At 31.7% G+C, this 17,490-nt stretch overlaps 2 protein-coding genes across 2 annotated transcripts in view; both read left to right on the top strand.

The window, feature by feature from the left end:
- The window catches only part of LOC143048243 (superoxide dismutase [Mn], mitochondrial-like), a 368,265-nt gene that overhangs the window by 234,627 nt on the left and 116,148 nt on the right, over positions 1-17,490 (top strand). The gene's annotated exons all lie outside the window — the stretch shown is intronic.
- Positions 11,692-16,605, top strand: LOC143049311 (cystatin-A2-like). Its single transcript, XM_076222986.1, has 3 exons — positions 11,692-11,884; positions 14,686-14,790; positions 16,473-16,605. The coding sequence occupies exons 1-3, from the start codon at positions 11,777-11,779 to the stop codon at positions 16,584-16,586; spliced, it is 327 nt and encodes a 108-aa protein (XP_076079101.1). The 5' UTR covers positions 11,692-11,776; the 3' UTR covers positions 16,587-16,605.

Consider the following 17,490-nt stretch of genomic DNA (forward strand, 5'->3'; position numbering starts at 1 on the left):
AAAACTTATATGTGTCATTAGTGTTGCATTATTTATCAGTAGAGATAATTAGATTTCAGTAAGATTGTCCAACTGATGGTTTTTGTTTGTAATCATTTTTGTAAATCTTAGTTGTTTTGACAATCCGGGCTGTGCATGTTGCCCGGCTGCCCCTTTCAGTGTGAGACAATATTTTGTTTATGATAAACAAAATCACTGATTCAAGACTGGAGCGGACCCCTTTTAGGCAGTTAGTGCGAATCCTTTAGGTTTAAACCATTACATGCAATACGGGGGAGGGGGAAGATTTTTTTTTACAGAGTCAAACATTTTTCCTAATAATAATACATTGAGATTTAATATATACTTTGTTATATGTAGTGTGTATATTAAAGTATTGCCAACTAAATTCATCAAATTTGGGATCATAATATTGTTTAAGAAAAACCCTTACCCCCTGTACATCATAAAAGTTCATAATCTTCTGTAACACACGTGCATGGTTAATTCGGATCACATATTTTCTATTCCGGTGTTATAAGAATTCGAAGGTTCATATCATTTACAATATCATTCAAAACATTTCTGGGATTTTTTTTTCTATCAACGTTGAACCTCGAGGTTACATTGTAGTAAAAAAAAAATCCAATAAAAACGTTGAATGTAAATGATATGCACCTTTAAATCTTATATTGTAGGACTCATGTTGTTCAAACATAATGTGTTGATCAATTATGTTATGATGATTTTGATAAACTTCACATTAGGTAATCTCACGTATATTGATTACATTATATCGAGTTGTCCCAACGATATACTTGTCGGTGTGCTCGATCATACGAATTTACCGACATTCATATAGACAAAATGACACAACTTTGAAAAATTCTTGTGACGAAACTACATTTCGGAACACGTTAAAAATTGGATACCCAGAAAGCTACATTATTAAGGTTTGATATATATTTTTTTCAAAAAAAAAGAAAAATATGCAGTCAAATGTGGCAGTTTTTTACATACCCCTATGTTGAACAATAGGTTGTTCAATTAACAGCATGTTTGGCAATTAAAAAATCATATATTAACACATTTAGCTTTAACATATACTTTATTTATAGTGGTTGTATAAAAGTTATATAATGCTTTTGTGTTTTAAGAGATATTCATCCCTATGCATATCGGGTTTTATGCGTAAATTGTCTCTCCTGTTTTTAGACCTTTTCTATCTCTTTCATAAGAAGAGTGACTTTTCTATTGTTCTAGTGTCACTGGAAATCCCACTGTTAGGTCACTAGCACACTATGTAACTAATAATAAGGTGTCTTCGTTGAGAGCCGCGTTCAGCGGTCTGTTTGATTGTATATAAAATTGAATAGAATGTTTTTGTTTTCAGATGGTGTTAACTACACTACAGCTTTGACAAGTTGACGAATGAAGGAGAAGCAATATGACATTGCACGATAATTTATGTCAATGAGTTCAATCAACCTTAAAGGAAAGAATTTTTCTGATCAGAATCTGGTGAGAACAAATTGCAAGTTTAAGTAATATTTTGATTTCAGAAAATAAGATATAAATAATGAAAAAAAATGGAGATTAAATAATGATTGCAATATTTTTGTTTTGTTTCATTTAATTAATATAATAACTAATGTTGAATGATTTTGTATACTAGTACCAATGAATACTAAAATTTTATGTATGGTTATTTTTTTTAATTTAAAGGAGTAGGTTCAGTAAGACCCCTTTTTGGCCCCAAAATATAGCAGTTTTACAAAATTGTTAAAATGTAAACTTTTAGTTATTTTTTCGACAGTAGAATGCTTCTGCGACATAAATATGGGCTGTTTTTGACCATTCAACGCACATATATCGGGTACTAGCACCATTAAGTCATGCTAAATTACTGAAATCTTCACAATTCTAGCATTTTAGTTAAATTTTAGACAGTTTTCGTGTGAAACGAAAGTGGCCGCATTCGTGTTCATCCTTAATATTGAAATGTAAGTTGTATTTTATGATAATACATAACATATATAAAGGTTGAGGATGAACACGGATGCGGCCACTTTCATTTTTGACAAAAATCATCTGAAAAGTGACATTTTTCGGCATATTTGGTAGATTTTTCATATTTGAGCTTGAATCGGGTTGTTTTTAATGACTATATCAGTTAAAATCTTTCACATAAATTAATTGATTCAAATGAAATAGACACTTAAGTGTTTAAAAAGTGGTCAAAATCTTTCGTAAGATAAACTTGAAATTTGAGGCCAAAATCGGTCCTTACCGGACCTACTCCTTTAAATTTCTATGTCTACAGTTCGAGGGACACTGATTCCCTTGTGGTTTTCCACGTGGATTGTAGGCAAACGGATTTTTCTTTTTCAAAGTGTGACTAATGCTGTCTTAAGTACAAATAAACATGTTGTTATTGGTTAATATATTTTCAGCAGAGTTGTGAAGAATCAAGTGGAAATACAATTGTCAATGTTCCTGATTAGGTAGAAGATAGTGTGTTTGATTCATCAACAGTAACGTAAGAGACCAGCCAGCATAGTTCACACTTGGAGGTGAAGTCCCTTTGCTTACAACAAGCTTTCCAAATGCTGAAGATGTTATTCAAATGAAAATGTGCATTTTGATATGAGTTCATTGCCTTAATGCGACTTTTAAAAGTTTGTATGTGGTCAAATTCATGAGAATTTATTGAATTATGAAAGTATTTATAAAGAACTGTATACGCGTATTTTGAAATGTTTAGTAGCGTTGTAAAGTTATTAAGGAATAATATTCCCAAAAAGTGTTGAAAATATTTTTGTTTTGAGTATTCGGAATACTATTCCTTAAGAGAAAGCCTTGCTAGTGATGTAATTTGAGATTGGCCTGCAAATGTGCTGTAAGGACTATAGAGTTTTCTATGCCCATAACTTAACATGAACTGGATGCAAGATTATATCAATCACTGAGGATATGGGTATTACATATGTTTTCATGTGTATAAATTGATGTTATCACTGTTGAAATCAGTCGTGCGTCCATCATTCATTCAATTATTGATATACGATATAAATATATGCTAATCAACGCGATTGTAAGGTTAAAAGAAGAAGTTTATGTAGTAAATTTTATTTGATGTAGCAATGATCATAATTTTATGTATACAAAAACAAAATTAAACTGGCTTGAACTAGCTTTTAGTCGCTGCGACGAGATTTTGTTCTTCGCTATTCAACAAATTTGCACCTACATAGGTCACAATGTATTATACTTGTGTTGAACCTCTGCCTGTCAAATAATATAGACATACTATGTGTAAATTAGAATTAGCCTATCATGTCTCGTGTTCATGTGTATTTAAATATTAATTAGTTGTCTAAGTATGAATGTTCTCACTTTGTTACATGGTAAAAAATTGGTCTACATTAAGATTCAAAGGGCCAAAAATTGAACTTTGTTTCATTTCAACAAAAATTGAATTCTTAGGATTCAAACGCATTGATCTCAGCAATGTCTTCACTGTCGTTCCCTCAATAACTGCATTAAACAGTTTCTAATCATTACTCATTCAAAACCATTTTATTATACCAATGCCTCACACACAACATTTTATAGTATACTGTTGTCTATCAGTCCATCATCCACACTTCAGACAATAACTAGAAAACACTTCCCCCTACTTTCAAGAAAATTTGTTGAAATGTTTATATCTATTGACATAAGCTCCACATCGATTTTATAAATTTTAGAATTTTCATTTCCATGTTATGAAGAGAGATTTTATCCTTAAAAAAGAGAGAATTTTCCAATTTTGAACAATAACACAAAAATGCATCCATCACCTTTAATTAAACTTTGGTGAATTGTTTACACTATTGACCTAAGGTCCCTTTTGATTGTAATAAATTTCAGATTATACATTTCTGTGTTATGAATTTTTATATATGCTAAAAAAAAGAAGGGATTTTATAGTTTTTGGACACCTATAAGTGCAGGAGTTTCTGGCTACATTGAAAACCCATTGGAGTCCTTCAGCTGTTGTCTACTCTATGGTTGGGTTGTTGTCACTTTGACACTTTCCTCATTTCCCATCTCAATTATTCACATAAACACTTCCACATCATTTTATAAAACTTGGGTGAATTGTCTAATGTCTGTTGACTTCAGCTACATTCCAAAATTTAAAACAAGATTAACAACTACAGGTCCCCAAATAGCCTTCAACAATGACAAAAGCTCATACAGCACAGTCAGCTATAAAATGACAAATATAAAACAAATGAAATGAGAAAACAAATAGACTAATAATTGTACAAAACAAAATAGTTCAACCTTTAAGCAAGCTTAAAAGGAATCAAGACATATCATGCGCTTACAGTGCAGCTATTTATTAACAAACTCCATATTCAAACACTCAAACAACTAATTCACAGAGAGGGGTGGAAGTTGAAGCCCCCCTTTTTTTTTATCAGTCAATTCATTTGAATGAAGACATGTACACATCAACTCAATTTGTTAATACACATTTCCAGTCTAGCTTTCAATACATTTGTAACGACCTTTAACCCCACTGACAATTTGCGTCTGTGTCCATACTTGTTACATGGTAAAAATAATTAATATTATGTTTGCGCCAAAAATACATGTTTATAAATTTTTAATATTTTGTATTTATTTTGACGAAACGCGCGTCTGGCGTATTAAATTATAATCCTGGTACCTTTGATAACTATTTAAGAGGTTCCTCAAACCACTTATAGCTCGTTTGAAATAAAAATACCTTATTGGTTTTGTGCTTCTGAAGTGCTTCATTTGATATACCTTCACCAAGAACGCTCAAACCAAATATTTCGGAAGTCAAAAATGAACAAGACCTAAATAAAGACAAAAGTAGTATACTGCTGTTCCATAGTTATGAATCGATTAAGCGAAACCAAAAACTGGTAACAATGTGAACACGCGAAGAACTATATAACAAGTGATATTTGAAGAAAATAATTTCATTATTTTCGTGCGACCGGCGGTATGTTATATATAAATTGGTGGGGTTCGTGTTGTTTATTCTTTAGTTTTCTATGTTGTGTCATGTGTGCTGTTGTTTGTTTGTCTTTTTCATTTTTAGCCATGGCGTTGTCAGTTTGTTTTAGATTTATGAGTTTGAATGTCCCTTTGGTATCTTTTGTCCCTCTTTTACGGTATGTGATTAGGTCAGTGTAAGTTAAGCTTCTACTGGTAAATCAATGACATTTGTTATGCAGTAGTATTAGCATTTGCAGTTATAAAAACAATGAAGATTTGTTTGGCCTCGAATATTCAATGTTGGTCTGTTCACTTTGAAACTTTTGCAAACTTTGAATGCTTAAGTTTTTGATTTTGGTAAGTTTAAGATGAAACTCTTCTAGTAAGTGATATTTGATAACTAGTTGTAATTGCATTTGCAAGACATTTACATAGAGATTAATGCCGTCGCTTATTTCATTCGACTGTCATACAAGTGAGAGATTTGTCTAGCTAAAAAGGCAGGTATATTCCACCATTTTCCTAATTTTCCTAATAAGAAAAATACCTGTATCAAGTCAAGAATATTACAGTTGTTATCCATTTTTGCTGTGTATGAGCTTTTGATTTTGTCATTTCTGTTTTGAATTTTTCTCAAATTTTCCTCAAATTTCAGTATTTTTGTTATTTTACTTTTTCTCATAGACCAGTCAGTTTGAAACTTTAGGATAGTATATGCTTATAATTGTATAATTGGTCAATATTATTATATTTAGTATGAAGTTGCATTAAATAAAGGCAGGAGTAGTATTCCGATGTTCAAAAGTGGTATATCGATTGAGAGAAAACAAATTTGGGATACAAAATAAAACCGAGGAAAAACATCAATTATAAGAGGAAAACCAAGGTTTAACAGGATCACTGAAACGATCACATACATGTTAACGAGTTATTTACCAACTGGCATGTTCCTGACCGGGTACAGAACATTAAGAAAAATGGTAGTCAAACCTGTTTTTATGACGCTTTTATGACTATCTGAAAAATATTGCTAAAATAATAACACTACGTTACAGATATACAGCACACACACATGCAATAAAACGAATCACAGAGAAACGCACAAACTTAAAATATTATAGTCGACACAAAATCCAAACCACAGAAACACAAAAACATCTTCCATCAACGACAGACACCACAGGACATCACAAGCAGTGACGCACTTAACGTAACGAACATGCAATCTCGAACTTTATACAATTATTGTCACAATACCAATCCAAACTATTTTTATGACAATGATTATATGGTCCAAGGACACAGTTATCGTCCTTTGGTTTTCGTATAGTCCCTAGTGTAAACAGTGTATAATTTGCATGTTTTATTTAATACCCTTTCCCAATTTATTTCTTGATATTAAATGCATGAAATATTAAGTAGGGGGATATAATTACATGTATAATAAAAATTGGGTGCTGAATCTTTATGTTAAGTAGTGATTTGGTCCAGTTCAAAAAGGTCAAATTTTATCACGTCTGAAGCTGTCAAACTGAATTTTACATCCCCTTAACACCGAATTGTCAATATTTTGAGTTAGAGCTAGTAGAAGTTTCTATAATTTTGATATTATATGTCTCACTGGTAGTACACTACACTGTAAAAAATCTTTTTGAGAAAGAGCAGGTGCGATTTTTTTAATTTGAATTTATGGTCTAAAAGAAATACACTACGAAATAACTGTGTTCTCGGGCCATATTGAAAGGACATTTTATAAACGATACAATATAACACATGATCCAACCGAAACCATAACAGAAAAATCAAAATTGAATTCATGAATACTTAATGTACAAAATACCGAGACACGTCGTATAGCAATGCAAAAATACACTTGGAAAAGTCATATTCAGGAAGAGTTCTCGTTCGGTACTAAGCAGACAGACGACATAGATATTAACCATACTAGGTTCGATCAACATTTTTTTCTATGACGTCATAATTGAAGGGACCATGCATAAGTGACCCTTAGTGGTGGAATGGTTAATACAGATACTTGTATTAAACTAGACATCACTGTATTTATATTTTTTTTAGTTTATAATCTAGCTTATAGTATGTAAATAAAGTGTACTTTTCATATAACATCAAAAAGTTTATCTAGAGAAATTGGGGAGAAAGTTGCCTTATCTGAACATAAAAAACATGAAATCAAGTCATTTTCATACCCATATAGACATGATCCAGACACATTTCACATAAAAGAAACTATGAAATTCTTAGGTTTTTACCTGGCCTTTCAAAAAAATCTCGCTTCATAGTGCAATCTCCTGTTTCGAAAAGCGCTACCGTTACTGCAAATAAGATCAATTTGAAATGTTCAATGTTTACAGTGCTGTCTCCCCTCAAAACATGTATATTCAATCTATTTTTAAATTATTTTAATCATTCAACCTGTGATAATTGAAAGTTGATAAACTAATTTTTACAATCAAATAAAAAGAAAACAGGATACCTTTTCACCAACTTAGTAAATACAAAGGGATTTCCCTCTATGTTTATTTTTAGTCGGGGAATAATCCTATTTATTTTTTATACGAAACTGTTTATAGCACCCAATATAAAACGTGGTAAAAATATCATAAGTGACACATCGTATAGATCAATCAATTCGTGATGGTGTCCATAACATTTACTGAGTGTGCATTGGTATTTCTCATTTTCATAGAGGTGATTTGGTCATGAACCTTAAGCTGGATTTGGCAAAACTTTTAGGAATTTTGGTCCTCAATGCTCTTCAACTTCGTACTTTATTTGGCCTTTTTAACTTTTTTGGATTCGAGCGTCACTGATGAGTCTTTTGAAGAAGAAACGCGCGTCTGGCGTATATACAAAATTTAGTCCTGGGTATCTATGATGAGTTTATTTAGTTATGGTTTATTGACTTTGAATGTTTCGCATACTGCTTTTATTTCAAATTGTTTTTTATTGAGTTGCATAATTTGATCAGCATTGCATAAAGGCAATACATACCTTTCTTTCAACAGCGTATCTTATGATCTATCAGTTTTTCAATGAAAATGTAACAGCAAAAGTACTTGATGTATATGCCAGTACCGAAGCACCAACTACTTAGCATTATCATACAGCCAATGTCAACCTAATGGAGGATAGGAACTAATAAATCTGAAAAATTGATCAGAAAAAGGTTAAGCAATGAGACAGTAATCTTGTAGATAAAGGACATCCAGAAGATCAAACTCGATGACTTTTAAATTTTTTGCAACTCCTCTATATCAAGCTGCTGGGCAATAAAAAGAATTTTACAAAGCGTTTCTAAGAAACATTTGACGAACATACATACTTGTTTGACGAATAGACGAACAACCGAAACGACTGGCAGAAACGTTCATTGTCATAGGATCCCAACTTCAGAAGTAGTGTTATGATAGGGGATTTTTGAGGAGTAAAGAAATTTACATTGTAAAAACGTTTGTTTGAGAAAGTGATCTCATATAACTAAAACCACAAAGACTTTTTTTAAATGAGACCCTGAAAAATCATTAAAGCATCAATACAAAAACAAAAAATCTTCTTTATTTGCATCTAGTTTTTTATATTTAGCTCCCTTGTCAATAACCAGGTCATTATCCTCGTCTTTGTGGTGTGTTCATATAACAAGGCCTATAGATAGATATAGGAAGATGTGGTGTGAGTTCCAATGAGACGACTCTTCATCCAAATAACAATTTATAAAAGTAAACCATTATAGGTCAATGAATTATGTTTATATAAATCATCCTTTATTACCTTGTAAATGACCTAGTCATCATCATCGTCAAAGTGGTCTGTTGGTATAGCACTTTGAGCCAACTTTTTTATATATCGTCGTTAATGACCTTGGCGTTTCATAATACCAAATATAATTTATACGAACATATACCAAAAGGGCTAATGAAGTTTAGTTTTTAATTTAAAAGTAACTGTAGGCAGATATTCAAATTTAAGTGTTAATTGTATTATAATTATCATTATTATACTATGTATATAGTATATTTCAACGGTTATTAAACTAGAAATCGATATCAGATCATATCTAGGGATTAATCAAACATCATCAACAGCTGAATTATTGTTATACTTATAGACTCATATATTTTTGGAAAAAATTTGTATTTGGAAAAACTTTTTGGAATTTTGGATCCTCAATGCTCTTCAACTTTGTACTAGTTTGGCTTTATAAATATTTTGATATGAGCGTCACTGATGAGTCTTATGTAGACGAAACGCGCGTCTGGCGTACTAAATTATAATCCTGGTACCTTTGATAACTATTTACACCACTGGGTCGATGCCACTGCTGGTGGACGTTTCGTCCCCGAGGGTATCACCAGCCCAGTAGTCAACACTTCGGTGTTGACATGAATATCAATAATGTGGTCATTTTTATAAATTTCCTGTTTACAAAACTTTGAAATTTTCGAAAAACTTAGGATTTTCTTATCCCAGGCATAGATTACCTTCGCCGTATTTGGAAAAACTTTTTGGAATTTTGGATCCTCAATGCTCTCCAACTTTGTACTAGTTTGGCTTTATAAATATTTTGATATGAGCGTCACTGATGAGTCTTATGTAGACGAAACGCGCGTCTGGCGTACTAAATTATAATTCTGGTACCTTTGATAACTATTTACACCACTGGTTCGATGCCACTGCTGGTGGACGTTTCGTCCCCGAGGGTATCACCAGCCCAGTAGTCAACACTTCGGTAATGACATGAATATCAATAATGTGGTCATTTTTATAAATTTCCTGTTTACAAAACTTTGAAATTTTCGAAAAAGTAAGGATTTTCTTATCCCAGGCATAGATTACCTTAGCCGTATTTGGAAAAACTTTTTGGAATTTTGGATCCTCAATGCTCTTCAACTTTGTACTAGTTTGGCTTTATAAATGTTTTGATATGAGCGTCACTGATGAGTCTTATGTAGACGAAACGCGCGTCTGGCGTACTAAATTATAATCCTGGTACCTTTGATAACTATTTACACCACTGGGTCGATGCCACTGCTGGTGGACGTTTCGTCCCCGAGGGTATCACCAGCCCAGTAGTCAACACTTCGGTGTTGACATGAATATCAATAATGTGGTCATTTTTATAAATTTCCTGTTTACAAAACTTTGAAATTTTCGAAAAACTAAGGATTTTCTTATCCCAGGCATAGATTACCTTAGCTGTATTTGGAAAAACTTTTTGGAATTTTGGATCCTCAATGCTCTTCAACTTTGTACTAGTTTGGCTTTATAAATATTTTGATATGAGCGTCACTGATGAGTCTTATGTAGACGAAACGCGCGTCTGGCGTACTAAATTATAATCCTGGTACCTTTGATAACTATTTATGGTGGGTTTTTTAATAGGTTTTGTTGTTTTTAAGTATCTAGTTCGTCTTGACTCTTTTGAAGGAACATAATTACAATCATCTTTTTAGGATGTCCGCAGACATATATTACAAAAAACAGCATAGGAGAAAATAACTAATATTCCTCAATTGCTCTGCGATAAAAGCACTATATTTTCCTATTTTACGACAAAAAAACCAGCATCGAGTGGAAGCTCCAAAAGTAACAAATCCGATTACAAGAATTATCATAAGAAATTTTTATAACAATCTTTTACAGTGTATATCATCATTTTATTCTCTGTCAATTTTATGATATTGCATTGGTCTTTTGGTTTGGTTTTGTTTTGTTTTTTTATTTTGTTTGGGGTTTTTTTTTTTGTTTAACAAAATTCCATGTTCCTATAAGACAATGATAACATTCTTCTAAATAACATCATAAATGTAAAACGACTGCTACTAGTATCACATCTCCGTCTCCAGCTTCGACACATACTGTTTATCAGTACGTGCTCCGCAATACTCTACTGATATATACGTGGCAGTTTACAGTTCGGCCAGCCCATTTTTTAACAGTGTGAAAGTTTTCTTTATTATCCATAGCGACAAGTAATGTGTATGAGAAAAACATAATCAACATCAACCATATAATTCACCTTGTGTCTCTTAATTCGTAGAGAAGAATAAAAAAACATGTAGAGGCTTCTTACGTCAAATAGAAATGTACTGTTTCATTAAGAACGCGGGAAATTTTGACGATACTCTCATATTCTATAAGGAAATCATTATTTGAAATTAATTTGTTTTCCTTATTTGTAATATATCGATAGAAAAAAGTTATGTCTATTTTTATAAAGTAATGAATGTTGAATACAATGAGCACCGTTGCATTACTAGGGGAAATATTTTTGATTTTTTAGAATTTTTCTTTTTCCCAAAGTGTGAAATTTTGTGGAATGCCTCCTTATTCTGTAGTGTAACGCTGAACATATCAACTATTTGCCAGAGATTATAGGTTTGTTAAAACCCTTTAAATGTATAGACTTTTTATATTCGAATTTAGAAATCAAATGTAATTAAGTCATGAGCTACGTACACTAATGTGTTGTTCGGTCACTCGTTGTATATGTTTCTCTATTTGAATTCTTCAATTAGTTATTCTATAAATATTTCATGGTCAAGCCTTTTTTCAATTCAATGATTTATGTATTAAAATAATTTAAACCTTAAAGCAAATTTTTTTAATAAAAACGAATTTTGCAATACAACAGCTTGTTTTTTTCTCAGTTTAATAACAATTTTATAACCTGAAGCACGTTATATTAACAAGTTTTGAACTTTTGGACAGCTATATAAATGTCCAACTCCAGCAACAGGACACCAATTAAACACTAAAGATGAAGATCGCTATTGTATTCTGTCTCTTGGCTGCTGTTGTGACTGTTCAGGCAGCATATTCTTCCATGAGGAAAGCAGATTCCAAAGTCAAAGCATTGGCTGTTAAAGTGAGTAGAATTTATGTTATTAAAAAATATTAACACGTTATGATTTTATTTGGTTTACATAGTATTGTAATTAATTATCATATTTTTTATAATATTTTAAATTTTTGTAATCAAATGACAGAAAATAAAATTTGATGAAATTGGTGAATTTTACTATCATACAATACTTCATCTCTTTGTACTTGTACTTTAAAATAAAGATAAACCTGCTTTATCTGTAACAATGCTGGCATGCACAACATCCATTTTAGTTGTTATGTTCCGGTGACATGTTTTGGAACAGGAGCTGACATTCATTATTTAACATTCTCCATGGGACTTATGCACCACAAACAAATTAGTAACTCGAAGAATGCAATGTGTAGAAAAAGAATTATTCTCCATTATTTTTTAACGTTCAGGTGTAATACCACCAAATCATGGTACGTCACATCTGGTTGTATACGAAAATAGGTCGAAATAAAATATTCCCTTGAACTTGACAGTTGAAGGTAATTAATCCTACATTTTATTGCAGTAAAACATTTCTGTGTCATAAACATATGTCTTGGGTATTCAAAGCACCATTATTTTTTATTTGGGATTTCTATAGAATGTTTTATAATCTAAAGGTTACATGGTGAATAAACCTTGTACACAAATAAAATAAGGGGATACATTTGATTGGTTAACTTTCAGTGATGGTTATTTTCTTATATGCAATGAAATGTTATGTGAATTTTTTTCTTTTTTTTCATGCCAAGTATTTCTTTATTTGAAACAAAGATTAATTCTGCACATTTTTTTAAAACACTAATAGGGGGAAATCAATGGTGGTATTACACTATTAACTATACTTGACACTCAATCATCGAGTTCCTTTACTGGGTTCATATTCGTAAAATTTGCTCCTTAGCATTTTAATTATGTTTTTGTTTTAATATATTTATTCATTTTTTTATTATTTTCGTGATGTTTGACTTATATACTTTCAAACCGTTTAAAAATATTCGTTTCCTAAACATTAATCGATTTGGTAACTTTTGTGTAATTAATGGTATACAGTAATCTAGTGGTGAATAATGTATTAACTAAAACTTTCAGTCAGGATTCTACTTCTTTATGCTTATCTCTCTATTACTTCAACTAATATTGTGCAATCGTAAAATTTTAAGCCATAGTAGAAATGACGTTCTTCCAATTTAGCTCTTTAAAACCTATATATATATATTCACAAACAAATCAATGACCCTCGTTATTGTGACAGTTATATTTTAAAAACAATTGTATTTGCAATTTATTTAGAATCATTCAATGTACTTTTTTGCATTTAGTTAACTTAAAACTATTGTATGATCCGTTGTCAAGGGTGATTTTCGAAAGTTCAAAAAGAATTTTGAAAAAAAATAATTTGATATTTCGTGAAAGAGTAGAATAAACACAGGCAATAGAAGTATACCACTGTTCAATAGTCATAACTTGATTTAACTGAATGAAAGTCGGGTCACAAACCAAAACTGAGGGAAACACATTAAATTTAAGAAAGTAGAATAACGAAACAACAGTTACACTGAACTGCCACCAAAACAAACGCCAGCATACATAGAAACGGACTATTTAATAACACCTGCCATGTGTCTTACTCGTTACAGGCAAAACAGTAAAAATGTGCAGAGGTTGAAGACTGATTATCTTAAATATCACACACAAAAAATAAAGTAATTAAGGATAATGCATTTTTAAGATCCAGGTGTAAAGTCTGTTGTCAAAGTATTTAGTAAACATTTGTTATTCAACCACATCTATTATGTTGTTAAGACTCATAACAAAGGCATATCACTTAACCCACATATTTTTCAGTACTTTGAATTTCAAATATTATCAAATTATCCTCAATAAAAAATGATAGAATCTAAATCGAGATTATGTATCAAATATGTTTGTTTCATGCGTTTTAATAACATGAAAGTGAACTCAAACACCCCCGAACACAAAAAGTGTGATGTTATTTCATCAAACATCTGACGAAATTCATTGATATGTTTTGATTTTATGCATTTCCAAACAAAGGACAAGGTACGATAAGGCCTGTTTTTGGCCCCCCTATTTTCTCATTTTTCAAATTCTGTTGTTGAAAGCTACTTATTATGTTGAAATATTCCCTAATGCTTGAAGCTTGTTAGAATGAACTTTAAAACCAATAATTTTAGCAACTGGGTGAGGTGAGGGGGTAAACTTTCTGTTATTATTCAAATATTGCAATTATTTTTCACTTTTCAGGTGTTTTGTACAACATTTTTTTTAAGTTTTTAAGTGCCTGCACCAACGTGACCCAGGATTTTTTATTCGAATGTCATAAGCACTGTTTTTTTGCTGTCTAAATCGACGTAAATTTCTCTGGGTCAGGTAGGCGCACCCTATTAAATTTTAAGAAACAATGACCAAAAATCGTAATTTTTCCTTCTTTTGGCGTTTTTTATGCCCTTTAACCCCCTAACCTCACCCATTTTCTGAAAATTAATGGTTTTGAAGTTCAGCCAAACAAACTTCAAAATTAAGGCATATCACTTAACCCACATATTTTTAACGTGATAGGTAGCTTTCCCAAACAGAATTTGAAAAATGAGAAAATAGGGGGGCCAAAAACAGGCCTCATCGTACCTTGGCCTTTGAAATACCTATACAAAATAATATTCTTAGACCAAAACTTGACCTTTATGTCCTTATTACTTTGTTTTTTTGTAAATAAGAACAATTTTTTTTCATAGATATAAAAAGAAAATATATAAAATTTGACAACGGCTTCAAATCATTTTTTTTAGGTAGAAGGTGAAGTAGAGAGTGCGATGGGAACTCAGTACCACGGCTTCATAATTATTTCCTACAGAGAAGAGGTATCTCGAAGAGGAACAAAGTATTTGCTTAAGGTAAGAAACGGTGAATTTCGTTTTGTCGTAATAAAAAAAAAAGCAAACACAAGCACCTTTATACATAATCATAATGTACACATAATAGGAATCATGAAATCATGAAAAGAAAATAAGAAAAAGAAAATACAAACTTGCATTTTTCGTATATAAATGATGGTATCTGCAATGGGTAATATCATCTTTAAAAAGGACACCACTATTTTTTTCTCCGAAGCAGGCACATTTCTGTGTCATTTGGTCACTTCTGAATAGTTGTCTCATCGCCAATCATACCACATCTACTTTTTTTTATATAAACAGCTCTTTTGTCCTAAGTTCAAATAAAGCGACGATCATTCCAGGTCAAAACAACACCATATGGTGTATTATACTGAATAAAGTCAAAATACCTTTAATTGCATATAGGAGACAAATGGTTCCCTAAACTTCGGTTTTACCGAAACAGGAACTTCAGATCTGACAAACATGATAAATGTACCCTTCTTTTTAAATTTCATGCAACTATTTTCATTTAAAAGCATAAGTCAAAAGATGTCTACAATAAACACCAACAATTTAACTTTCATTTGATACCACAATTAACAAATTATTCCACAAATATTGAATGGTAAACAAATGCGTAGGAACTTTTTTGTGTGAAATATGTACTAATTTCTGGTATGACAATGTGCTTTCTGACTGGGGTCGAATAAGTGCTGTTACACCTTAAGGGTCAATTACTCATCTAAGGGTCAATTGGCGATTTCAACCATGTTGCAATATTTGTTGAACTTATATTTAAGTTAACCACAGCGGAAAGCTCATATGGCAGTTTAGTTCGGAGCCATTAATTCAATGATTATCGTTTGTTGCTGTCTGACATATGTGTTTTTATTCCCATGCCGTAGTCAACTGGTGAATTTAGTGTGACCCTTGATCGACAGTCGTTTCTTATCCACACACTCACATGTCTAACTTTATTGTCCTCATCCAAATTATATGACACTTAATACTGAGAACCCAAATACGCAGACAGATTTTGGATTTTTTGGGAGTGAGTCAGTGACTGTTCTCAAGTAATGCCACCTTTATAAATTGGAAAATTGTAAATATTTTCAACAGCTCACATGACATTTCATTCAAAAGCTATTAATTCAGTGGTGTCGTTGGTAACTGTTTGCCATATTTGTTTTATGCCCCGCCGTAGGAAAGAGGGGCATAACGTAATACCATTGACAGTTTCGTTTCCACATCTTATTGTTATGAAACTCATATACAATGCTAGGAACTAAATCCGCACACAAAGTTCGAATTAAGACTGTAAATGACTTACGATTCTATACATCTATATCTTTATATAACTTATAGGTATAACGGTAGAGTTCGTATACACAGACTTTTTCTTTTATTCTTTTAATGTTTTTGCATACCGATAGTATGTTCATCTCAAGAGCAACCTGTAACTTTTGTACACGCTCACACCTTTCAGCACTATATAGAAAGGGGTTTTAATGTGTTTTAAATCATTTCTGTTTCAACTAAGATATTTGGTGAAAAATTTTCAGATCTTGTCCAGCTTCTTTTTTGGGAATGCTCATTTACATATGCAAGGCAGACTTCTTTAGAAGGGAGTTACTATATTATTCCTGAACATTTATTTGATAAGATAATACAGAATGTTCTACTTTCCTATTTTTCAGGTAAAGACAAAAAAAGTATACTTGCATGTAAAAGCCTTTGTGAGCACGAGCGGTACTGTTTCGGCAGTTAAAGCGGTTCTAAAGAAGAAAAATGATCGTTTAGAAGATTTCTAATAAATTCAGATGTCGAAAAGCATATTTTGATGTTAGACTTCGGATTATCAATCATCTGTCTTTTTTTATTACAACAAGGTTGATACTTGAAATGATGCAAATGATAATGCATTTGGTTTATTGCATAATTACTTTTTTTATATTTCGGATATTTGTAATGTTGTAGAAAACCTGACGGAGTATTATTTTGATGTCAATTATTTTTCAAAGGAAAATGTTTGGCGTTTTTAATTATCTGTCTTTAATATCTAAAATCTCTTCTAATGTTCCACTGCGTCCTATTTGCTTAAATCACCTTTACCAGGAAAGCTTAAACCCATCATTTTGATATTTTCTCGTGTTTTTGTCTGGAAATGCTCCGACAAAATGATTATATATTTTACTGTATGCAAGCCTAAGATTGTAAGTTATTGATCAAGTTCCAGATTCTCTCTGATTGGATAACATTTGTGAGAGATATTGCCCTAGGAAATTGAGAATTGTGCCCACATTTTTTAATTTCTTACAACTTGTAAAGGACATTTTATTACAAAGTACAATGATTAGACGGACCTTGCCTAGGGTTGGCTATTGCTATCCTATGAAGTCCATCAACTGTTAACTTTTTTGTGATACAAAATACGACCGAACGCTGCAGCAATTTTCCTAACAAGGTTCAATTTTATTTCATCTTCTCAAAAAGCACAGACAAGAAACAAAGAATAACATACAGTTACATTCTCCATTCAGCTTACAACATATGTAGTTATCTTACATGAAATTCCATTTATATATCTTTTGAATGGATGATGTTATAAGTAGAATTGTTTCCATGGTAAAAAATACTTGACGATGAAAAAATACCGTCAGAATTTATATATTTCTATGCATTTTCTCTAAGGTTTGGAAACAATTTAGGACATTA

The sequence above is a fragment of the Mytilus galloprovincialis genome, chromosome 10, assembly GCF_965363235.1.
Source record: "Mytilus galloprovincialis chromosome 10, xbMytGall1.hap1.1, whole genome shotgun sequence".
Classification (NCBI taxonomy): Eukaryota; Metazoa; Mollusca; class Bivalvia; order Mytilida; family Mytilidae; genus Mytilus; species Mytilus galloprovincialis.